A 26,750-nucleotide genomic window follows, 5' to 3' on the forward strand; every position below is an offset into this window, starting at 1 on the left:
CAGAACACGAGTGGGACTCATCCAATCAGCTGTGGGCCTGAACAGAACAAAAGGCTGACCCACACAGAGTTGAGAGAATTCTTTCTGCCTTCAGACTCAAACTGAAGCATCAGCTCTTCCTGGGTCTTGAGCCTTTCGGCCTTAGAATTAGGATCACACCATCAGCTCCCCTAGTTCTCACATCTTTGGACTTGGACTGGAACTATATACCATCATCTCTTCTGGGTCTCACCCTGCAAAACTTGGGACTCACCAGCCTCTAAAATCATATAAGCCAACTCCTTATATGTCTTTTTTTGTCTGTATGTGTCAAGGTATATACACACATCCTATGACTTCTTTTTCTTGGAGAACCCTGACTAATAGACCAAGCACACAAAATATCCTACAACATCAATGACACTCCTGTTGAGAAACACTATTTGAGTTGGGCAAAAATGTGGGTCCCAGCAGGAGGCTGCAGGTAAAAAGGTGTACCTTCCAGTAGGGAGATGTGCCTCCTTAAACTCACATCATCCTGTACCACACAGACACCAAGGATTTGACATCTTTGTTGTAGAAGTCACATAAAGTTACTCTAAAGCAGTCCCTGAATATTCAGTAAAAACCAAGATTAAAATCTACCTCCTTTCTTTCCACATATGCATTTTAAATAACTTGATACCAGTTGCCCATAGTCTTCCTTCCTTTTCACAGCATTTTAAGTTGCAGACTCTACATTTCTTAAGGATTTTCTTTTTTCTTAGAGGACTTATAACTATGCATAAATCTAAGCATATTTTTCTCCAGATTCCCTCAAAAAACAATTCTATCAATATGCAAAAATCAAGACTTTGGCCAAGATGTAAATAGACCAACCTCGAATAGACTAGCTGTGAGTTCCTCCAATTCCTGTCCAAGCTGATCCCGCACTTTGGAAAGTCTCTCACACTCTTCATCTTTTAACTTTAGTTCCTGTGAGAAATCGATCATTTTACTTTGGGTTTCCATAGTTTGAAGTTAGACTCAGCAGACTATATCATCTTTACTAATAAAATTACAAAATATGAATGCTATTTCCTTCTTAAGAGTCACAATGGAATGTTTATTTAGCACTGGCTATGCAGAAGACAATTGGGCAAAACTAAAATTACAAATAATTCTAACTCACATATTAAATTTTCACATTTCTTTGACAAAACATCCAAAGATTAAGTATGATTAATATGACAAGTGAAAATAAACAATTAAATGATTCCATTCTTTTCTCCCTTAACTTTTGCCTGAACATATTTATTTCCATCAAGCAAGCAATTTCTCAATTATGTTTATTTGTTTCGATTCATATTCAGTTCAACAAGTTGTTTCCCATGTTTACTTACAAAATTTTTTACTTATAATTTTATGTACCATATCTCAATTAGTTTAAAATTTCCATTAGACTATACCATTTTAACACTACAACCAGAGGCAAATGGTGTGTATTTAAAACCTAGAAGAATGTTAACAATGAAAATTACATCTTACATTTACACATGACTCCCAACAGAACACAAAAAGATGTTTAAAAAAACTCCTATATTAAGAGGTTACAGTACAGTGTCAGATGGGTATGAGATTTAGTGGGATGATTACTTAGTAAATCATGTAATGTCAATCACTATGTGTATGTCAACTCTAATTGAAAAATTAAAAATGATTTAAATTTTAAGTTTTTAAATTTTTTTATTGTTTAATTACAGTTGATCCCACTTTCCCCCCCATTGCTCTTCCCTGCCCTGCCTACCCTCCTTACATTCAGTCCTCCCCTCCACCCCGTTGCCTTTGTCCATGGGTCCTTTCTACATGTTCCTTGCCCTGACCTTTTCCCTTCTTTCCCCTGTTATCTCCCTGCTCTCCCTCCCCTCTGGTCACTGTTTGTTTTTTATTTCCTTGTCTCTGTTTCTATTTTGCTCACTTGTTTTGTTGATTAGGTTCCACTTACAAGTGAGGTCATATGGTATTTGTCTTTCACTGCCTCACTCATTTCACTTAGCATAATGCTCTCTAGTTCCATCCATGCTGTCATGAAGGGTAGAAGCTCCTTCTTTCTTTCTGCTGTGGTACAGCACTCCACTGTATAAATGTACCACTTTCTTGACCCACTAATTTACTGGTGGATACCACAAATATAGACCACTTCACAAATTTCTGTGTCATCCTTGCACAGGGGCCATGCTCATCTTCTCTACATCGTTCATTTTAGTAAATGTGCTGCTGAAGTGAGCATTAAATTTTTTTAAATTTTAAAACATGTTACAAATGCAATTTTGTATGTTGCTATAAATTAATCTTTCAAACTTAGAGATGAAGAAGTTCAAGCTCCTTATGTATTGGTCACAATTACATTAATAAAATGATGGGTTGATTGCATTATAACTGGTGGCAGCATAGTTTTTGCATCTCCCAAGGACAAGTCCTGAAAGTTAAATATACCAACTGTGATGTAAGAAGAACCCAATGACTACTGTGTCTTCAATACAAGCCGGTAAAAGTGAATCCTCTCAAATCTTAGACCATGAGAGAATGTGGCTCCACTGCCAATGCCACAGAATCAGCAGGTGTGTGGAAGGGAAGCAACAGCAGTAATGGGACCACAGAGGTACCCTGCAAAATCTCGCAACCCAAATAGTCATTATACTAATAACTCAAAAGAAGAGGATTCTACCACTGGTGGAAACTGGAAAAACAAACCTGAAAACAAATGAAAAAAAGGGAAAGGTTTTCCCAGGCTCCATGTTGTAGGTTAAGTGCAAAAATCTGTCCCAAGGCAGCAAACAGTGCCATGAAGCTCTGAACTTTCAGGTTTTTCAAAGCAAAGAAACCCTTTCAGCACAGAGCTCCATGCTAAGGAAAAAATTTATAATCTGAAACCAAACTGAAGAACAGGAACAATGGAGACAGAAGTTTCAGATATGAAAGGAAAAAGGTGAAGGCAAAGTTCCTAAGGAAACAGATCACAGAAAATACTATAAAAAATAAGTAGCTTATGATGTAATATTAAGCCTGTAAAGCTCACAGAGACACTGGGCTAGAAGAGGAGAAAACCTTCTCGATAAGGCTTAACTCTAACAGAGAGAAGCAGCTAAGCAGATACACTCAGAACAATAGAAAGGAAAGCTGCCCTGGTTTACCTACTCCTTCACAGGACCCTCCTCCTAGTGGTCCAGGGAAATCCAATTCATTGAAACATGGAAAACAAATAAAAACATGTGAAATTATCATAATAAAATACTTAAATCACAAAGCCAATCCACCTACAAGGGAAAGAAAATCAGACTGGTATTTAACATCAACAGCAGTTAATGCTAGAAAACAATGCCGTAATGTTTTTAAGATACTCAAAGGAAAACAAACGTGAGGATTTTAAATACAGCCAAAGTGTCCGTGTAAGATCAGCGGCAAAGAGTTATAAACTTGTAAAACTTTAGAGAATCTCTTTCCCAGAGCACGCCTGGGTGACCCAGTGGAGAATGAGTTTCAGATAATCAAAAAAATACCAAAGAAGATTTAATATTAAAGACGGGATGAGAAGTAAATGTATTTAATTATAGAATGACAACAAAAAGATGGGGATATCAAAAGAATGAAAACACAAGCCACAGACTGGAAGAAAATACCTGCAAAAAAAACATGCCTGACAAAAGAATGGTTATCCAAAAATATACAAAGAATTCTTAAAACTCAAGAGTAAGAAAATGAACAATCTCATTACAAAATGGGCAAAAGACCAGAACAGACACCTTACCAAAAAGGATATACGGAGGGAAAATAAGCATATGAAGAGAGGCCCCATGTCATATGAAATCAGGGAAATGCAAAGCAAAACAAGTAGCACCACACAATGGCCAAAACACCAGAACACAGACAACACAAATGCTGGAGAGGATGTGGAGCAACAGGAACTCCCATTCGTTGCCAGAGGGAACACAAAATGGTACCACCACTTTGGGAGAAAGTGCAGCAGTTTTTTACAAAATTAAATGTACTCTTTTTTTTACTATACATTAAGACCACTTATTGCAACAGTGTTTAATATAGAAGGTCAGAATTAGCCTAAATATCCATTAATAAAGGACTGGTTACATAAATTACTGTCACTCCATACAATGAAAAGGGCTTGATTTCAGGACTGGGGTTATATATGGTTCGCGAGAATGCTGAGACAGAACAGTCAAGAGAACTTAAGTAAAAAATTCAAGATGTGAACAGCACTTACATATCTTTACATATTTCAATAGGTAATATTTAGTTTCATGCATACAGACAGCCTTTATGGGAATACAAAAGAAACTCCCCCCATGGTTGTCTCTGGAAGGCAACTGGCTGGCTGACAGGCTGAAAGCAGTCAGACAAAAACTAAACATCTGTATTCTTGCCATATGATCCAGGTTCGCACTCCTTGATATTAAACCAAAAGAGCTGAAACTTGTGTCTACACAAAAATCTGCACTCAAATGTTTGTATTTTCATAATTGCCAAAACTGGGAAGCAGCCAAGGTGTAGATGAATGGCTAAAAAAATTCAGTAGGTGAATGAATGAATGAACTGTGGTACATCCAGATAAAGGAATATTACTCGACACTAAAAGGAAATGAGCTAGCAAGCCAAGAAAAAGTATGGGAAAAAAATGAATCATAGTACTATATAAAAAAATCCAATCTGAAAATGTTACGTACTGATAATATGACAACTAATATGACAAACTGGAAAAGGTAAAACAATGGTTGACACGGATCAGAGGCTAGAGAGGATAAATAATGAGAGCACAGAGCATCTTTAGGGCAGTGAAACTATTCTGGATGATATTATAATGGTAGATACGTGTCATCATACATTTGCTAAAACTCAGAGATATACATGCAACACCAAGAGTGAACCCCAATGTAAACGCAGGGCTTGGGGGGATGATGACTGTGTCGAAGCAAGTGCATCGACCGTAACGCACATGCCGTTCTGGTGCAGTCGACCACAGAGGAGGCTGTGCGTGTGCTGAGACGGGCTTTTCTGGGAACTCTGTACTTCTCCCTCAATTTGTCTGAGAACGTAAAATGGCTCTAAAAAATACATTTTATTTTTTTAATGAGGATAAAGCTGGCAAAATAGTTATGTAAATGTTACAAGCTTTGGGAGTGTAAAAATAACAGAAAAAACAGGAGATGGATGAAACTAAATTCACGAATATCTTAAATAATAACTGGAAGTAAAGGGAAGCAAATCACTTTGAGGCTCACAAACCGATTAGTACAAACCTAAGCACATTCAACACCACAGGGGTTAACATTAAGATATTTACACTACAATTTAATTATACAAGAAAAAGAAGAAAACAGTAACTAGATAATTTCAGTATTGCTCATCGCAGGGAATAAAGACAGTAGCTAAAGAAGGCCTAAGAAATGTTTCTATCTTCATTTAAAGGTAACAGAATGGAAATGAAACCCTCCAAAATGCCAAAAAGGAAAGGAGGAGGAGGTCACAAAAAAGCAGAGCACACAGTGAAAAGACAACAGGTGTTTCTGAAAGTCATGCAACAGAAACAAGCCCAATGTAATGCATTTATCAATAAATGCAAATGGGCACAGCTCACCCATTAAAACAAAATTATTTTCAGACTGGCTAAAAAAACAAAATCCATCTTTATGCTCTACACAAGAGACATACCTGAAACAAAGTGATTCAGACAGATTAAAAACAAAAGGAATATGCAGAAAAGTATACTAAAAATATAATACAAACAAAAATAATAGGGCTGTCAATCTTGATAGCAGTCAAACTAGGCAGAATACGGAGCAAAATCATTAAAGATGAGGAAACTTCATAATGCTAAAGACTACAATGCAAAATAAAAACTTTAAAATACCCCCAAACATAAAAAACAACCTAAACAAATAGAAACAAAGATACCTCATGTTCTTGGATAGAAAGGTATCATAAAGATGCCAATTTTCCCAATTTAATTTATAAATCTATTATAAATTTTTAATACCAGGTTCTTTGGAACTCTAAATTTCACTAATTTGTAAATATATAGGAAAACTAAGTCAATTCATTCAACATTTCCTGCTAGGCAGGCACTATGGTAATCCTTCAGCATATAAAACCAAGTAAGACACTACCCCCTGATAAGCTTCCATCTATTAGATTAATACATGTCATTTGTGAAGGCAAAATTCTTGAACTGCTTGCTCCCTACAGTCTACCCAAGTGGCATAAACCTCACCCTAATACCAAAGATGCTTTACACGTGCTCGATTTTCCTTTCCAGAGTTAGTTCCTTTGATCCATACAGTAAAACTAGAGTTAATTTGGTCTGATTCATTCTTGCGGCATCCCCCCAACCTATCCTGGCCAGCTGGGCTAGCCCTTTCCCCGTAAATGTTGGATTACTTTCTCTTTTTGCTTCAAGGTCCAACTTAATGTACCTACATGAAGTCAGATTTGTAGCTCATGTGAGTATTTTTTAAGAGTTCAATTTGTACTTTTCATTATTATAATACAGTTTTCAAAATTCACTCCTTCAATGAACATTAATTTTGTGTTCACTGGATGTTAATTTTTCTGTTGGCATCAGGCATTTATCTAAGTGGTGGAGACTCACAAAAAACGTGAGACCCAGTCCATGATTTTCACGAAGTCACAGCTTGTACTAAGGGTAGCAAATCTTTAAACAGATTCACAATTTAGTAAGCACTACAGTAGTAATGTGTACATACTAGAAAATGTACAGAAATGTAAATAAAGGAATAAAGCAGTATAGTTTTATAGTAACTAAAATTGGGGAGCAGTGGATGCCATTAAGAAGATAATGCCAGAAAGTTAGGGTTATGGCCAGTCCTGAAAAGTCATGGCTAAGAAATTGAGACTTACTTCAAAGACAAGGAGAAATTATCTCAAAGGCAATGAATGGGGAGTCACTAACAGATTTTAAGCAGAACAGCGACAGTCGGATTTGCAATTCAAATGATAACTGGGAAGGTGTGACTAGGTTAAAAAAAAAGATAGGAGACAAGGCAAACATTGCAGTTGATCACTGCAGTATTTTAGGCAAGAGATACAGCTTTAGAGTGGGAATACCAGAGGAAAGAAATTTGAGAGACATTTAAAACAGTGTCAGGACTCTTGATCAAGTGTATTTCATCAAATTTAAGATACAATTTTTAAGATAAGCATTTCATTCATCAGGAAATAAAAATGCTACCAATGAAACTATGATACAATGCTTCTATTTTGCTTAGAATTTTCATTTTACACTTACAGGAAGAACTCTTTGAAACTGACAAAGACACAGACTTTTACCACATGCCATTCTTCTCTTCTGTACCTTTCTTTTTGTCAGAGTAAGATCATTTTGAAGACATTTAACCAAGTAATTAAGTCCAACAAATACAGTACCCAACTCACGTACCTCAACTCAATTAATCAGACATGAGCAGCTACAACCAAGTCCACGCGCAAGTAGTCACTGATGACTGTCATGATTGCAGCCCAGCTGAGAGCAATTTTAAAACTCATACTGATTCCAGAGAACTTAAAATAGGAAAAAACGTACAACGCGGAATCAGTGAAACATGACTATATACACATGTCTCTTCTCTCCGCCTAGAGACACCTTAAGGACAGGGTCAAAAAAAATTTATTTTTTCCCTCTGCAGGGCCTCACATAATGCCATAGCACTTTGGTTACTCAAGAAATAATTGTTTATAAAGAATACAGTAAACGTTTATATGCATCCTTAGCCACAGTTAGTACGACTGTGCTGAATGTGGATTTGGTATACGTATGTGTTTCTGAGTGACCTTCTCTGGCTGCAAGCTATCCCACTGGATGTTATTGTCCAAGTTATTTTATTCTCTTTTAGGAAAGAATAATTAAAAGATGAAGAGTAACTCTATACCAGTAGGTCTCACAATTTAGGAAATACAAGCATCAACAGGAGCGTTTCTTGAAAATGCATTTTCTCAAACCTCAACACAGTAATTTTGTTTCAGCAGAATTTGAGAAGCTACATTTTAGTAGAGATATACTGAAGCCAAACTTCCGGCTCAGAGTTCCAACAAAAACTGTTCTTCAGCAATGACCCACGGAAGGCCAAACAGGTGAAAGACTAAATTCATCACCTCGGACATCCCCGCACCTGAAAGCCAATGATCACGTGGGTGCTCCCCCTGCACACAGTACAGATTTGTTGCTAGAAAGTGGCGGCCCAGCCAGGGTCTACATTTCCCAGCCCACCACACATCTAAGTAGCAGCAAGTAACTGTTCACACCAAAGCAATGTGATTGATGGTTATGTGTATCACTTCTCAGTCAGGCTTTTAAAAAGAGGTGTACTTTCTCCAAATGATTTCTTTTCCCTTCATTCCACTGGTTAAGTGCAGATAAAAATAAAACTCTAAAAGACCACAAAGCTCCAAGACAGAAGACACACAGACCTGTAAATTATTTCATTCTTAAAGAACTCCCTATCAACCAGGAGCATCTGCTTTGGAGTGTTAAGAGAATAAAAGTAGAACTCTATTAGGTTAAGTCACTAAAATTTAGGGGTTGCTTACAAGCAGTTAGTATGTTCCTAACGAACATACTATGCATATGTGTCTATTCATACAACAATGTAACTGCATATACATGTATATATTCATTTAATCAACAAAATGTATACATCACATACTCAAGATATAACCATGAGCAAAAACACACGCTGTCCTTATCCTCATGAAGCTAGCAATCAATGAAGAAAGAGAGAGAGAGAGAGAGAGAAAGAGAGTGAGAGAGAGTGAGAGAGAGAGAGAGAGTGTGAGTGTGTGTGTGTGTGTGTGTGTACACGCGCGCACTTGCGCGTTTCTGTGCTGGGGTAGAATAAGGAAACGGAACTTTCCCTCCCAGTCAAGACAGAGGAAAAGGGATTACATTTACCTCCACCCCACCTGACACGATGAAAAGCCTGGAAAAAATATATGAAACAAAGATGTTTAAGGCAATGGACATCAGGCAACAAAAACAGCAATCTTCCAAATACGGCAGAAAATAAAAGGATCTCTGTGATTTGCCCCAGCTTATCACCCAAGGAGAAGGAAAGTATGACTAGACAAGGATTAAAATAGTTATTTAACAGAATTTCATAGTTCCAGAAGCTAGAGGAAAAACTACATACTAAATATAGCAAAGAAGGATTAGCAGAGTAGATATTGCCAAAGAAAGTGACGTAGCCAAAGAAACTCTCCACAATGGAACACACACAAAAAAAAAGATTTAAAAGAATGCACAGTTTCAGTTAGCTGTGAGACAACTTTAAGCAGCCCAATGTTTATGTAAAAGTAGTCTTGAAGGAGAAGTGAGAGCTTTTGAGGAAATAATGGCCAAAAGTTTCCAAATTCTATAAAAATTAACCTATGGATTCAAAAAGTTCAACAAGTCCCAAGCACTAAAAGCCTAAAGAAAACTACACAAACCTGAATCATAATCCAGTTGCTTGCAGCCAGTGAGGCGTTGCCTGCAGAGGAACAAGGGTCAGGGTAGCAGCCAACTTTTGTGAGAAACAATGCAGACTAGAAGGTATCAGAGCAGTATCTCTAAAGTACTAAAAGAAAAGACTACCCATCTAAAATTCCTTACAGAGTGAAAATATCCTTCCAAAAAGGGGGGGGGGGGGGGAGATCTATTCAGGTACACAACAGCTAAAAATAATGCATCACCTGCAAACACACAGAACAAAACTGTTAACAGGGGCCCTTCCAGCAGGAATAAAATGATGTGAGATGGAAATCCAGATTTACATGAAGGAGCGATGAGCACTGGAAACCACAGCCACATGGGAAGACACAAAGAGATTAGAAGTAAAAGAATGGAAAAATGGTAACTATCTGGCCTCTGGAGAATGGCTGTTGACTTCATTTTGCCTCACAAACTGCCATAATTCAGGAGAGTAAGTACTAATATTGCACTACCTTGTACTCTTCATGAAATCCACCACTCACATGTATTCACATGCCATTATTATTTCCGTTACCTCAACAATACCCCTAAATACAGCAAACTAAAGGTTTCAAAAGAAATTACCAACTTCAGCTAAGAAATCAGCAATCTGTTCCAATCAGTAAGTAACTACAATGCACTTTCAAAGACAAATATATATGCTCAATAGTTTACCTCTGTATACACTGGGATCTCACTTGACTCTGTGTCTTCAGACAGCAGAGTCTGAGCCAGACGGCAGAAGACAAATACAATCACATTTCAGCATACCCCTTCTCTTTGGGAAAAGACGTAAAAGGCTATTCATCTCTCTTCCTGATAAGATGTATTTAGCCAAAATGTTTTAATATATCTGCATGGATGTTTCACCATAAGCCATTCATTACAGCATTTACAAAGAAATATATACCACTGCACCATATCACAACAGGTGCTGGGGATACAAAAATCAGTATTATGCTTTTGATAGACAAGTAGAGTAGGGATGGGGTGGAAATACATGTTTCCAAAATGTCATAATATGCTGGAAATTACACCCACAAAATGTCTGGCCTATCTTCTGAAGTATCTAAATGTAAATTTGTCCATTTCATCTAAGTTGTCAAATTCACATAGAACTGTTCATATTTCTCCGGTATTGCATTTTTTACATCTGCAGGGTCTGTAATGATATTCCATTTTATTCCAGCTGTTGAATGAAGTCTATGTCTTGTGCCACTTTTTGGACAATCTTGCTACAGGTTTGTCAATTTCACTGATCCTTCTTAAAAACAAGCACTTTGTTTTATTCATTTTCTCATTTTTTTATTGTCAATTTCACTGATTTTTTTCTTTTTAATTATTTCCTTCCTTATGCTTACTCTGGTTTTGCTGTTTTTCTCATTCTTAAAGTGAGAGCTAAGATTGTTGATTGGAGACTTTTCCTTTTTTCTAATTATGAATATTTAATACCATGAAATTCCTTGGGAAATTTAACTAGTCTCAGAAAAAGAATAATAAATATATGGCTGCAAGTTTGAAAATACATAGCAGAAATTTCAAAGACAACCAAGTGGAAAACAGGACAGGTTACCAGAAAAAGAAAATTCTCCAAGGCAAGGCACAGAAAACATTCAAATCCAGCTACAAGGCAAAGGTTATATTATATTACTAAAACAACTCCTTAAGACAAAATGACTCGGGCTGAATGACTTCAAGTAAATGACCTTAAAGCCAATCACATACAAGAAGGTAAAAACGGACATGGAACAAAACCCACCACATGTGCATTACAGATAATGTAAGGCAGGGAACAGGCTCTGTAGGGGAAAGAAAAAGAGTTTCGGAATCTGATTTTCCAGTCAGTACACTGAGATGAACTTCTTCACTTCTTCATCAAGCTCACAGCTTCCTGAATGCTGCCCAACAGAAGCTGAAGCGGTGCACATGTGAAGAATAGCTGTAGAACCATAATGATTTCATCTGGGTTACCTCACTCCATGGAAAAACGTTAATTTCAAATATAATGTACAGAAGAATAAAATATCTTTTTGCTTACCCTCTGGGCTTTTGCAAGCTCTTCTTTTAATCTTTCGTAGCCCTTTTCTCTGACTTCCAAAACAGACGGGCTTCGTAAACGGGACAGACTATCGGTACTCAACCCGAAAATATCATCACTGCCATCACAAGCCTCTGTCACAGCAGCACCCTGCAGAAACTCCCTCTCAGCACTACAGGTGTCCTTCCTCGCAGTTAGTTTGGTTAACCCCGCTGTTACTCCAGAGGTAGAACTAGGTGCTGGGTCTGTGACATGGATGCTGTAAGGAGAGGTGAGCAAACATCAGCAAATGCTCAAATATAACCGGCATAAACACAGGTCTAGAAACACTCAGGTCATAACACACAAGTCTGTCCAATTTGGCAGCGACTATATTTAATGAATAGCACGTCTTCGGTCAAAGCTAAGATGTTTTAAGTCCTTAACAGCCACAGGTGGCTAATGGCTATTATATTAGCCCAGAAATAGAACATGTCCATCATTACAGAAAGTTCTACTGCATAGTGCCGCTCTAGAACAAGGGTCGGCAAGCTGAACAGGGTAAGTCCAGCCTGCTGCCTATTTTTACGAGGCGCGTAAGCCAAGAATTATTTTTACATTTCCAAACAGTTGAGAAAAATCAAAATACAATTTTGTGGCGTGAGAAAATCATATGAAATTTAAAACTCGGTATCCACATATAAAGGGTACTGAAGCTTATTCCTTCAACACTGAGTATGACTGCTTTTGCACTTTAACAGCAGAGCTGAAGAGTTGCAACTGTACAGCACAGAAAGACTAAAATATTTACTAGTCGGCCCTTCATATAAAAAGTTGGCTGACCCCTGCTGTCAAGCATTAACATGTATTGTTGCTCATGGACAAGCCTATATAATTCAAACTTTCTAAAACATTAAAATTTAAAATAAGGTAACCAAGCAAACTGTCCACTTGTTTAAAACAACAGCACACTGATGATCTCCTACCTGATACCAGATCCTTCCGTACAATTTAAACGTCTGGGGGATGAATATACAGGTTGTGTAGGAAGGTCGGAGACATCTAAGGCATTAGCCTGGAGAGGGGCAGAGCACAAAGACGAAGGGAGAGGCCGGTAGATGACACCTGGTGAGGTAGTCTGCTCGTGGGCTACGGAGTCAAACACGCCAAGGAGGTCCGGAGAAGTAGGTGAAGCAAGGTTTACTTCATGGAAGCCTTCCAAGGGGTCATTAGCCATAGCAACAGCCTCATCATAAGATAACCTATTGTTAAAACAAAAAGCAGGTAATTACTTTGAGATAGTGCCATTTAAAGTAAGATTATAATGTATAAGTATAAAATGTGTTTAACAGTCTATTATAAAGTATTAGCTTACGATAAGAGGTAGCAAAGAGAAAAGATTACAATCATTTAATGTTCATTAAGTGACCTCAGAGTACACATACTAAAAGAGGCAAATAGTCGGAGCTGAAATAAACTTGAGAGTGATAGAAATACTGTTCAAGTGAGTCACAAATAACAATGAGGAATAAATACAAGTTTGCTTGATACTTTTAATTTTGCTCTCACACGGCACTGGTTAGAATTAGAAGAGGCAGTAGAATACATGTATTTAGGAGACAGACCCTACCTATCTGTTCTGTTCTGCTTCATGCCGATTATGTTCCTTAGGATGAGTCACTGTTTTCCTTTTGTTTTATATTTTCAAAATAACTTCAAATTTACATAAGAACTGCAGAGCTCTTACAAACCTCTCACAAAGAGTATGAAACTATTAACATTTTGGAACCATTTAAGAATAGGTTTCGGACATGTTGCCCAGTATCCCCTAATATCTCAGGGTGCCCATCCTAAGTACAAGGGCAATCTCCTCACTGCCACAAAACCATCATCAAAATCGGGAAGTTAATGTTGACCGATGTCACCATTTAAATGACGGGCTGCAACCAACTTTCACTGACTGTCCCAAAAACGTCCTTTATAGGCCTAGGATCCAATCCATGATAATGCATTACACTTCTCTAAGCCTTGAATTTCTCCTCTGATGAGATGAGAACAGGGATAATAATACTTCCTTCCTTCTCCAAGTTGCTATAAGGATTAAGGGAGACAAGCCACATAAGACACTTGGCAGTGTGCTATTTATCTGGCACGTACTATGGCCTCAATAAACACTGGTTATCATAGTCAGCCACTAACAATAACATGTATGCTTCAGTTTCTCCATTAGCAAAAATATTTCCCATGACTACACACTTATATCACAGAGTTCTCATGAAAACTAAAAAGTGTACCACTTTAATTTTCCACTTGAAGAATCTAAAAGAAGCCTTATAAATCCTTTACTGATTTCCCACTGTCTACAGAATAAAGTCTAAACTTACTAGCTTGAAAATCGAGGTCTGCAAACTGTTTAAACCCAACCTCTTTTCCAATATTTTCCTTCCTGCAATAGTACTCGGATAATTATAATAAATTCCAAAAGCTTCCCCAAATTACCAAACACAAGCACCAATGTTGACCTACACCTCTTCATTAAATATTACAAAAACTCATTCATTAAGCTGCAAATTTTTACTGTCACACCCTTAATAAAAAGTGTTAAAAATAAGCCAAGCCTTGACCACTGTGGCTCAGTTGGGCATCGTCCCGCAAACTGAAAGGTAGCTGATACGATTCCCAGGCAGGGCACATGTCTGGGTTGCAAGGTTCAGTCCCAGATCAGTGCAAGTACAAGAGGCAACCAATGGATGTTTCTTTCTCTCTCTCCCTCCCTTCTCCTCTCTCTACAAAATAAATAAATAAATAAATAAATAACAAGCCAAATAAAGAATAACAAAGGCTGCTCTAAAGTTGGGAAAAGAGAGAGTTGCCTAAATATTTACATATTCTCTCAAAATTATAGATTACATGTCATAGACATTCAGGAATATATATACAGGCAATCAAAACTGTAGCTACTGCATCTACAAATGCCAAACTTCAAATCCAATTATTGTTCTTTTCATTGTACCAAATAATAATTTCAGTCCTCAAAAATAAACTAGTCCTTATATTTTTGCCCAAAATACTCACTATGCCAAATGCAAGATCATATTAACAAGTAGTTTATAGTGTTAAATACTCAATTATAATTTATTACTTTTATCAGAAAGTATTTTTCATTTCTTATTCATAATACACACACACAAATATACACCAAGCAAGCATCTAACCCTGAAATTTCACTTACACTTGAATATAGTTTATCATAGGAGACCATTCCGCGTGGCATGGGCCCAGACAGGACCCATGCCCATGGATAGGTTCTCCCATGGGGAATCAGGCCTGCATTGTACCTAGACTGCTATGAGACTTGCTTTTGCAAAAACTCCCTCACCCTGAATTGAGGCAGCACACATTTACTGCAAAGTAACTTCCTAAAATCCATGCTAAACCTTACAAGGATAAGTGCAACCGGTTCACCCACTTTTGCCTTTTCGTTTGCAAATATCCTTCTTCCGTGATGTGATTAGCAGCATCGACTCCTTTGTTTTCTGTAACCACCTAAAGCAAACCTGGTCATAGTAAACGAGGACCATCATGTAATGGGCCCAGAAAAGAAATAAAGGCCAGTCATGGCAAGGGCTGAGGCTTTTTCTCCTTTTGAGAGAAAAGCCATTCTATCCCTCTCCTCCATAGTACTCGGTAGTCCACGTGAATTTCTCATGCCTCATCCACAATGTGCTGGACCCCACGAGCTGGGGTCTGCATCACTTTATTACCATAAAGTGAATTCATTTTATGGTAATAAGTAAGGTTTTTATTACATTTTGAGGAGTAAACCTAACCAAAGAGGTAAAATACCTACACTCAGAAAACTACAGAACACTGAGAAATTGAAGAAGATACAAATAAATGGAAGCATGTACCATGTTCATGGACTGGAAGAATTAACACCATTAAAATGTCCATACTACCCACAGCAATGTATAAATTCAACGCAATCTCTATTAAAATACCAATGACATACTTCACAGATTTAGAACAGATATTTCAAAAATGTATAAGGAACCAAAAATGATCCCAAATAACCTCAGCAATCTTGAGAAAGAAGAACAAAGTGGAGGGATCACAATGCTGATATCAAACTATATTACAAGGCCACTGTAAATCAAAACAGTCTGGTACTGGCATAAGAACAGACACACAGATCATCGGAACAGAATAGAGAGCCCAGAAATACCATATTTTGCTGTATATAATGCACATCCATGTTTTTACATACATTATATACAGGATTATTATAACCATGGTATGTGATCATTATACTCACATATAATGTGCATCCTTAAATTTGGACCAAAAAAAGTATGCATTATACATGACAAAATTACAGTAAACCCTTGTCTCTACAGCCAATTAATATTTAACAAAGGGGGCAAGAATATAAAATGGTGTAAAAATAGCCTCTTTAACAAATAGTGTTGGGGGACTTCCGCCAAGATGGAGGCATAGGTGGAAACACTGTGCCTTCTCCCACAACCAAGTTTGGATACAACAAAAGTTTTGGAGAACTAAGACACACCCAGAGACCAGAAAACCGAATTATACGGAAGTCCGACAGCTATGAACCGTTCAACGGGGACGGTAAGAGGTGGAGCCAGCAGCGGAGCTGGGTCAGGCAGGTCAGACCTAGGAGCGCAGGCAGCCCAGACCTAGTCAGGGTGTGGGGCAGACTGACCAAGGTCGCACATTCGCGCGCAGTGAGGCGGACCACGCAGGCCCCAGGGGGCGAACCCAGTGGTGGAGGGCTGACAGTGGTGGCACACTCCAGTGGAGCGGGGCGCGTGGCCCTGGTGACGGTGGTGGCTGCGGTGCTGGTGGGGGTCGCGGAGGCGGGCGCCGGAGGGAAGCCACTGTCCCTCTTTGACCCCGCCCCCACATACAACATCACAACCCAGCGACTTAGTTGCCCTGCTCTGGTGAAAACCTAGGGCTCCATTCCTGCTACTTAACAGGCACGAACAGCCCAAAAGATGGTGCAAGAACTCAAAGTCCCAGAGCCAATAACTCTAAGCGACCAACAGATTGCCAGCCTCTCAGAAGCCCAATTTAAAACACTATTTATCAGGATGCTCACAGAATTGGTAGAGTACAGTCACAAATTAGAGGAACTTAGTCACAAATTAGAGGAACATATGAAGGCTAAACTAATTGAAATGAAGGGAGATGTCCAGGAAACCAATAGCAATGGAAAGGAAAATGGGACTCAAATCAAGGGAGTGGACCAGAAGGAAGAACAAAACATCCCACCAGAAAGGAATGAAGAAATGAGAATTCAAAAAAATGAGGAGAGGCTTAGGAACCTCCAGGACATCTTTAAACGTTCCAACATCCGGATTATAGGGGTACCAGAAGGGGGAAAGAAACAGCCACGAGTGGAAAACGTATTTGAACAAATAATAAAGGAGAACTTCCCCAGTCTGGCAAAGGAAATAGACTTCCAGGAAATCCAGGAAGCTCAGAGAGTGCCAAAGAAGTTGGACCCAAGAAGGAACACACCAAGGCACATCATAATTACATTAGCCAAGACTAAAATGAAGGAGAGAATCCTAGAAGCAGCAAGGGATAAGGGGACAGTCACCTACAAAGGAGTACCCATCAGACTGTCAGCGGATTTCTCAAAAGAGACCTTACAGGCAAGAAGGGGCTGGAAAGAAGTATTCCAAGTCATGAAATCCAAAGACCTACAGCCAAGATTGCTTTATCCAGCAAAACTTTCATTTAGAATGGAAGGACAGATAAAGTGCTTCTCAGACAAGGTCAAGTTCAAGGAGTTCATCATCACCAAGCCCTTATTATATGAAATGCTAAAGGGCCTTATATAAGAAAGAGATGATGAAAAATATCAACAGTGAAAGGACAGCAAACACACAGTTATTAACAACCACACCTAAAACAAAAGCAAACCAAGAGGACAGCTAGATCAGGAGTGGAACCACAGAAATGAAGAACACATGGAGGGTTAGAAACAGGAGGGTGGGAGGAGGAGAAGGGGGGAGAAGGCACAGAAAATAGCATAGATGGTAGGTAGAAAATAGGGGGGAGGGCGAGAATAGCGGGGGAAATATAGAATCTAAAGAAGTTGAGACACGTGGTTATAAACTAAGGGGGGAGAAGGGTGGGGGAGGGAGTGTGTGGGTAGAGGGGAATGAAGGGGGGAATAGAACAACTGTAATGGTATAATCAATAAACTATATTTAAAAAAAACAAATAGTGTTGGGAGATCTGGACAGCTATGTGCAAAAACAATGAAATTAGAACCACCAACTTACACCATACACCAAAATAAACTCAAAATGGACAAAAGAATTAAACATAAGCCATGACACTATAAAAGTCCTAGAGGAAAACATAGGCAGTAAAATTTCAGACATCCCACACATCTGTATTTTCACGAATACATCCCATAGGGCAAGGGAAAAAAGGAAAGTCTAAAAAATGGGACCTCAACAAATTAAAAGCTTCTGCACAGCTAAAGAAAACATCATCAAAATAAAAAGTGAACCAACCGTATGGAAAAACATATTTGCATTGATACCTCAGAAAAGGGTTTGATCTCCAAAATATACAAAGAACTCATACAACTCAAAGACAAACAATCCAATTTAAAAAAGGGGGTAAGGGACCTGAACAGGCACTTCTCCAAGGAGGACATACAGAGGCCCACAGACGTATGAAAGATACTCAACATCACTAGTCATCTGAGAGATGCAAATTAAAACCACAATGAGATACTACCTCACACCAGTCAGAATGGCCATCATAATCACATCAACAAACAAGTGCTGGTGAAGATGTGGAGAAATGGGGACCTTAGTACACTATTGGTGGGAATGCAGATTGGTGCAGCCACTGTGAAAAACAGTATGGAATTTTCTCAGAAAACTAAAAATGGAACTGCTTTTTGACCCAGGGGACTATACCCTAAGAATCCTGAAACACCAAATCAAAAGAATCTATGCCCCCCAATGTTCACAGCAGCACGATTTACAATAGCCAACTGCTGGAAACAGCCTAAGTGCCCATCAGTAAATGAATGGATCAAAGAACTATGGTACATTTACACAATGGAATTCTATACAGCAGAAAGGAGGAGCTCTTACCTTTCACAACACCATGGCCAGAACTGGAGAGCATTATACTTAGTGAAATCAGCCAGGCGGCAAAAGACAAATATGGTATGATCTCACTTATAAGAGGAACCCAATGAACAAAAAAAATGAGCAAAATAGAACCAGAGGCAGGGAAACAAGGAACAGACTGACAGCGCCGGGCAGGGGGGGGGGGCATGTGGATAAGAAGGGACAGAAGGGAATGTTCTAATCAAGAAACAGGTATAGGCCTAGCTGGTGTAGCTCAGTGGATTGAGCGCGGGCCTACGAACCACACAATCGCGGTTCAATTCTCAGTCAGGCCACATGCCTGAGTTGCAGGCCAGTTCCCAGCAGGGGACTCACAAGAAGCAACCATACATTGATATTTTTCTCCTTCTCTCCTTTCCTTCCTCTCTAAAGACAAATAAATAAAATCTTTTAAAAAATAAAAAAATTTAAAAAAAGAAACAGGTATAAATGACCCATGGACATAAACAACAGGCTGGGGATTGACTGTGGGAGTGGGGTGTGGGTGTAGGAGGGGTGTGGCGGGGCTGAGGAGATCAAAGAGGGAAAACTGGGACAACTGTAATAGAATAATAAAAAAATACTTTTGACATTTTATCAGTAACTGTTTATACTTTCTTCTAACCCATATACTTCTAATTCATCTCTACACGTTGAAGGGTCACTGAGTCATAGAATGTGAAAGCATGTGCATTTCTGAAACTGTAAAATGGTACAAATCAGACGGAGGAAAATTTACTATCTAGCAATATGACATATTCATTAAACCTATAATCCAGCATGCCCAGTTTCAGGGCTTTATCCCAAAGATAAACTGGCAAAATAGAAAAGATACATGCATAAAGCTGGCAAAACTAGCAAAAGGCTGACTGCAGTCTTATAATAGGAAGACTAACTGAATGAACTAACAAGGTACCTCCCTTATAATGAAGCACTATGCATCTGTAAGAGTCAATTATCTACATACTGCTATGAAGTGATCTTGAGGATACACTGACAGTTGAAAAACAAAATAACTGTGAATAGCAAGCTACTTTCTATCTAGGAAAGTAGAAGATATAAATTTACTTATTTATATATCATATGTATGTATTTATATGTATACCGACATTTTTTCTGTCTGGAAAAAATCAAGCCACTGTTAATACATCAAGAATGGTTTAAACAACATCAATGTAACCCAGCAGCCAAAGACAGTAGACTGGAATGTGCATGCGTAAACAATGATGACTTCACTGTATTAGTCAGTGGGGGCAGTAGATGACCTTGAGTGAGCTGGTGTACTGTGTGGCCATCTCATTCAAAAATGACTGAGTGAGGAGAGCAATGGATCTGCACCAAATTTTGCATTAAGCTTGAAACTATTCAGATGATTCAGAAGGCTGTAGCTATGGGCAACTCGTGACTGGCAGCTTCATCAGGACAATGCACCCACTCATACAACACATTTCATGCAAAGTTTTTTGGCAAAACATCAAATCACCCAGGTGACTCACCCCCTACAGCCCAGATTTGGTGCCCTGATACTTCAGGCTTTTGCCAAAGTAAAATCACCTTTGAAAAGGAAGAGATTTTGGTCATCAGTGAGATTTAGAAAAATACAATGGGGCAGCTGATGGAGACTGGGAGAACTGTACAAGATCCCAAGGTACCTACTTTGAAGGGGACTGAGGCATCATTGTCCTATGTACAGTGTTTCTTGTATCTTCTTCAATAAATGTCTCTATTTTTCATATTACATAGCTGGAGACTTTTTGAACAAACCATTAGAAATCGAAAGGATAAAAATAAATAAAAATCACTACTTACAGGAAGACATAGAGAATGGGAAAAGGGGACAGGCATGAAAGCTAGACTTTTCCAAACTGACCTTGCCTTATAGACTTAAATTGGAATTTAGACCATGTAAATAATAAAATAAAATTAAATCTTAAAAGAGTATCCCTAAACATAAAACAATTGAACCTAGCTGTGTACTGAAATGAATTGTAATACCTTAACCACACAGAAAAAAAGCTATAGCAAATCACTTCAAAACAGTAATAAAACTATGTATCTCTAATACAATATATTCTAAGGACAGAAGGAAATAAAAAAAACTGTAAACCATTTTCAGTAATCCTATTAGCTGTAATGATGATACTGCTGTACTGAAACTATTACATATAAGATCAAACAAATAAGTTATTATGTCAACATCACTCAGAACTAAGACTTTCAGCTCATGAGAGGACACAAACATAAAATCAAAGGAGTTTAAACTCTGAAATCCTAAATTGTAATCAGAAGTATCAGAAAAAAATCATATTAAAAACTGATTCTTTATTTACTAAAAAAGTCTAGCAACAGTAACCAGCTCAGGCACAACTCTCCCTAGAATAATACCATTTCCTGAAAGAAAAAAAAAAAGAACAAGGACTCCTTGCAGAAATGGTGGGTTCCAGGCCCGGGGCCGGAACGTACAGAAGGACCCGGGACAGCCTGCCGTAGAAGAAAACAAGGATGCAGGAGAGCTGGCAGACACCGCTGGGGCGGCGCCAACAAGACTCCCGCGGACCGACCACGGGGCAGTCTGAACGTAACAAGGGCAACATCTGTAAAGATCTGAAACAAAACATCTTTAACTGTACGAGTTCATGATGATCCTCAAAACAAAAACAAAACAAAATTTCACTGCTCTCCTTTGATCAAAACTGTGGAACCGATTTGTTATTTTGAAAATTGATAAAGGAAAGCATCAAATATTTATATCTCAACTTTCCTGCATATTATGGAACTAAACAGTTTATGAGACAAAGTTCTCCTTTTGAAAAGAATTTCACTTAATAAATACAACTTTGCAAGTCCAATGAATAATGGTTCTAGGTAATAATTATCAAGAGCTATTAAAACCCTAAGGTGAAAAATCTATCTGGGGAACTTTGTAATTAATGGATCAGAATGACAGGAACTGAACGACATCTTTATCACAAAAAAGAGAGAAAGCAAACATTATGAAGACAAGGGAGTAGAGAGGAAATGAGCACCCGCACTACCCACGAAGCATTCTTGCCCCATAAAAAACAAAAAAGGACCCCAGTCCAAACAGGCATCTAAGTCTTCATTGGTCATTAGGAAACACAGAGGAGAGAGGAATGTGGTAAATGAATCACAGGAATGAAAACAGCAAAATCTAGACTTTGGGAGACTCTGTCTGACAAACCACCTGGTTTTTTCAATAAACAAATTGGAAAAAAAAGAAGTGAAGAGAATTTTAGATTTAAAAAAATGACTGAAGGGATATAACTAAATATAAAATGCAGACCATTTTTGAATTATCTGAATAAACCAAATGTAAAAACAAACATTATAAGACAATCAAGGAAACCTAAACAGTGGATATTACTGGTAAGATATTGTTAATTTGAAGGATAAGGGTATTACAGTTGCATAAAAACTCCTTATCTTTTAGAGATACATCGAAGTATTTATAGATGAAATAGGGTTACTTGTATTTGTTTCAAAATAATCCAGGGGGAGAGGGAGGGAATGGGGAGCTGAGCTACCCAACTACAAGTGCCAATCACAGGCCGTTTCTCCCAGAGAAGCAGCTAGTACCTACCGAGCACTTTAAGTGTCAGTATAGCGTACTGGACACTTACTCTATAGCTGTGGAAACCGCAGCTTAAGGTAGCCAGGACAAAAATCTAAGTGTGTCGGACTCCAGAATCCACCCTCCTTAACCACCTCGACCCACTACCACCACTGGACTTGCTTTGCCCTTCATTCCATTGTCAGACGGCTCGAGGACAAATGTTTCTCATGTTGAATTCAAATCCATCATCCCTGCAACACCCACCCTATTTCCCCTCTACAGAACGTAATAGTTTAGCTACTCTTTCAACAAGTGTCTACTGAGGGCCTACTACCTGCCAGGCTCTGGGCAAAGATGAGAAATGTCTCTGCTTCAAAAAAATATCAATATAGTAGGAAGGACTGATAAGTAGAGAAAATGATACATTGTGATTTGAGCCTCAGAAGATGTAAAAGGAGGAAGAGACTACACAGGAGGGGTAAATACATCAGACGGAAAGGACTTCCAGAAAAACTAAAGCAGAAGACAAGACCCAAAGTATAGGCAGGTAATAACAATAATGAAGACAAAGCCCTTTCCAGACACACCTAAGATGGGAAAGCAAAGCACGTACAGAAAACAAATATGCCTGATGAAACAGAGGCAGGTTTGAATCCTGCCTCTGATAAATTACGGGGACAGTTAGGACCTAGGCTGGCTCATCTGGAAATCTGTGCCTCAGTTTCTACCACAGGGATGCGGACGACAGCAGATCACACATACAGTGCACAGGACAGCACCTCTGAGCAGTGTTTTGTTCTGGGAGGATGCATTTAAATACCAGATCATTTCTGAAAAGGAGACTATTTTAAGATTAAATTTAGCCATCTTTTTTCCAAATGAGAAATTTTCATAAGATGTAATTTAGCTGGTAAAGAGTTAATAATCTCACTGGTCTAAAAAATCTTTTGTTCTTTAAAATATATGGACGCTTTAAGATTTTACATTCAAAGTTCTTATATGAGTAAGATAAAGTGTTATTTTTAAGCAGTACTCTGCATGATCACGTAATGAACAATTCAAAAAAATCTAATTTCAATTGGAGATTAGCCCAATTCATAAACTAAACTTGTCAAGGATCAGTACTAACAGGTGAAAAAGTTGACTCTATTAAATCCTATGGTGAATTACCAATACAGCTTAGCTGGCTGATTTATTATTCAGTTTCAACTAATAAAACGGATTTCCAACCTTAAAGAAAATCTGCTTAAAACAATCATTTCTGATTCCCAACATGCATTTCACATTATGTCTTCTTTCTAGAAGCTGGTAATATCACAGAGAAAGCAGCAGCCAGTATCTACCGAAAGTTAACTATGTGTCATATACTTTTGCTGAGAATTTCACATGTATTAACTCATTCAGTACCTACAAAAATCCTAGTAACCTTTCATAAAAGTTATTTTTTCTAATAAAAATTCATTTTCTAATTGCAAACACAAGGTATCTGTAGAACTCAAGAAATTAAGATGAACTACTGGTATAGTATTTTCAATTAAACATCTCAAGGACATGGGTAAAATAAATACATATAATAAGTGAAATCAAGAAACTCAACCTAGTATATCAGTAGCCCCCAAGATAAGTAAGATCTATTCTACCACAAAAAACACATTCCCCTTAGGGTTTACTTGCAGGATAGAAAAAAAATATGTTAAAGCTGTGATTTTAATCTTTTACCAACTTAATGTGAAAAATTAAATAATTTTAATTTTGTATTTACTAAAACCCCTCGAAGCACTACACTTTGGAATAAATAATAAATAATAAATAATAAATAATAATAATAATAATAAAAAATAAATAATCTCCAACACAGGTGGTTACATGGCAGCAGAGCAGAAATGACAGTACCTGGAAAAGGAAGAGAAGGTTCTAGTTTTGACCAAGCTCTAAGTTATATATGCAAATTTAGGAAGGCCATTAAATTTCTCTGAGCCCAAATATTTTAGTGACATTACAGTACGTACACACTTTCTAAAATGTGGATCTGACTGTCACTTCAGGATAAATTCCAAACAACATATTCCACCTTAAATGAAGCTTTAATAGTCTGTCACATGTGTGCTTTTTCAGCCTGATTTTCTGTCTTTTCTTTCTTTGTTAGTTTTTTTAGTGCCAAACCCTCGTTTCCTGACTGTCTCATCTGACTCCGTCTAGTTAGCGCTACAATTGGACCCAGTGATCCTTATTGTGAAGTGTGAGGATACTTGTCTGTGGAAGGCAGCCTGGGTGGGTCTGACTTCTCAATGGGAAAAATTAATCAGTACTTGCTCCCTCACCAGAAGTCTTATACTCTGGAATCAGGCTCAAATCCTATCTGGGCTAGTCACTAATAATGTGACACTAAAGCCTTAAGTCTAAATTTGTCACCTGAAAAATATGGGTAAAAACTGTACCTATCTCATATAGCTGCCATGACAATTAAGTCAGACAATACACATAAGGGGCTTAGCACCCTATCTGCCACTTACCAACTTAAATCAGTCATTACTAACTATAATGTCTCTAAGATATTTTCTGAATACTTGCCAAACATCATTGTCACTCTGTATCAGCGCAAACATCATTATAAAGGAGAACATAAAGTAAATTGTTTTGTCGGTTTAAATGTATTACTAAAAATTAAAAGTTTATCGCCCTGGCTGGGTGGCACAGCCAGACGGAGGGTCACCCAGTACAGGAAAAGGCTGCAGGTTCCATCCTGCATCAGGGCACATACAGGGAGCAACCAATCAATGTTCCCCCGGCCCCCTCCCCACTTCCTCTCTCTCTCAAATCAATAAAAATATATTCTCAGGCGAAGATTTAAAAAATCAAGTTTATAGTTTTGGTTTTCCTCAACAAAGTAATCATCTATACGTTATACTGTCAAAAGAAATAAGTTTAAGGACTATATATATAATGTATTGTTTTCCTCTTTCAATTTACTGACAGACTGTTGGAGAATGGAGGGAAGGAAGTCCAGATGCTTCTTTTAATTCTCAAGGGACATCTTAATGTAGCATAAATTATAAAAACAAACAACTTGTCATTAAAAATTAAATTGCTACTTCAATAGTATGTATAATGAACTAAAGGTGTGTACGATAAATTCCATCAATTGATTCATTTCCGTGAAAACCTTTACCAACACTTAAAATACATATTTACCATGTTTTGCATATTTTGTCATGTATAATTCTGCCCAAATTTCTGAGATAAAATAAGGATGAGCATTACACATGGGTAGTACTAATTCCGTATCTATATGTTTTTAATTCCTTGATTTATGCTTATGCATTAAAAGTGAAACTCTAGAAAGCAATAACAATACTTGCATGCAAAATAATACCCTGGAATATGATAATTGGTTTTATTTCTAAATATAAATAAATAAAAAATGGAACTAAAAAGCTAAAATGAAAGATTTTTCTTCCTCCCTGAAAGTTTGGGCCAAAAACATGGGTATGCATTATACATGGCAAAATACGAAATATATCAAGCACACATATACATATTATAGTATTAGTATAAAATAAGTGTATTTAATATATTTTATCAGTTAGGTTTATTCCAACTGGAATGGAAGGATGATTGCCAGCGTCAACTCCTCAAGCCCAATCCTCGGTACTAAGTTCTAAGAACACAGGCATGAAAACGGACTGAAGAAGTGGCATACTGCCTCTAAGTGACAACCCGAGGGTTGTCGGGAAAAGAGGAGGGAAAGAGAATGTTTCAAGGAGAAGTAAAATATAAGTTAGATTTCAAGTGCTAAAGAGAAGCCCAATAGATGAGCAAGGCAAGGAAATAGGATAGCACGGTCAGGAAATGAGAGTTTGGCACTGACAAAACTAACAAAGGAAGACAGAAAACCAGGCCGGAGAAGCACACATGTGACAGGCCATTAAAAGCTTCATTTAACGTGGAAAATGTTGCTTGGAATTTATCCTGAAGTGACGATCAGATCCACATTTTAGAAGGTGTGTATGTACTGTAATGTCACTAGAAAAATGACTCCTAAGGCAATAAGAACTTTAGAGAAGAGACTAAATGCCATTGTTTAAGAGATTAGTTACTGAAACAGGCTAGGCAAGAGATTATGAAGATCTGATCTAATGCCAACATCATGCACTTGAGAAACAGAGAAAATGGAGACAAATACAGATGAAAAGCATTCAAACAGCTTCATTTACATACACATACACATGACATTACACACATATGCATTACATTACTATATGCTGTATGTCTAACACACACACACATTATTCTAGTTACTCCTCACAGCATCCCTTTGAAACGGTTCTGATCTTTATTTTACAGACACAGAAACTGAGGCTCAGAGCGATTTATTAACTTCAATGCTCTGTCAATAAATAACAGGGCTAGGATTCAAAGGCTGGTTGGTGTGTGACTCTAACACCTGACTCCACCACATTTAAAAATCACTTACAAGATAAAACTGAAGAAGAACAAGGG

The 26,750-nt window shown here is 37.9% G+C and overlaps 1 protein-coding gene and 1 non-coding gene across 7 annotated transcripts in view; both read right to left on the reverse strand.

Annotated features, from left to right (window-relative positions):
- RAB3IP (RAB3A interacting protein) overlaps positions 1 to 26,750 on the reverse strand; it is a 53,964-nt gene that overhangs the window by 20,787 nt on the left and 6,427 nt on the right. For 5 of the 6 annotated variants that reach the window (XM_037049460.1, XM_037049457.1, XM_037049462.1 and 2 more), the window contains 3 exons: positions 12,497 to 12,772; positions 11,532 to 11,790; positions 859 to 954 (listed from right to left, as the gene is read on the reverse strand). In XM_037049460.1, coding sequence (XP_036905355.1) covers positions 859 to 954; positions 11,532 to 11,790; positions 12,497 to 12,747 — 606 coding nt within the window. In that variant the 5' untranslated portion in view covers positions 12,748 to 12,772. The remainder of the gene's footprint in view (positions 1 to 858; positions 955 to 11,531; positions 11,791 to 12,496; positions 12,773 to 26,750) is intronic. The other variant, XM_037049461.1, reaches the window with a different exon arrangement.
- Positions 2,144 to 2,248, reverse strand: LOC118989674 (U6 spliceosomal RNA). The gene has a single exon (XR_005067051.1). It is a non-coding gene; the product is annotated as a U6 spliceosomal RNA (small nuclear RNA).

This window comes from Sturnira hondurensis, unplaced genomic scaffold (assembly GCF_014824575.4).
Source record: "Sturnira hondurensis isolate 20B ecotype Veracruz unplaced genomic scaffold, ASM1482457v3 Scaffold0006496, whole genome shotgun sequence".
Classification (NCBI taxonomy): domain Eukaryota; kingdom Metazoa; phylum Chordata; class Mammalia; order Chiroptera; family Phyllostomidae; genus Sturnira; species Sturnira hondurensis.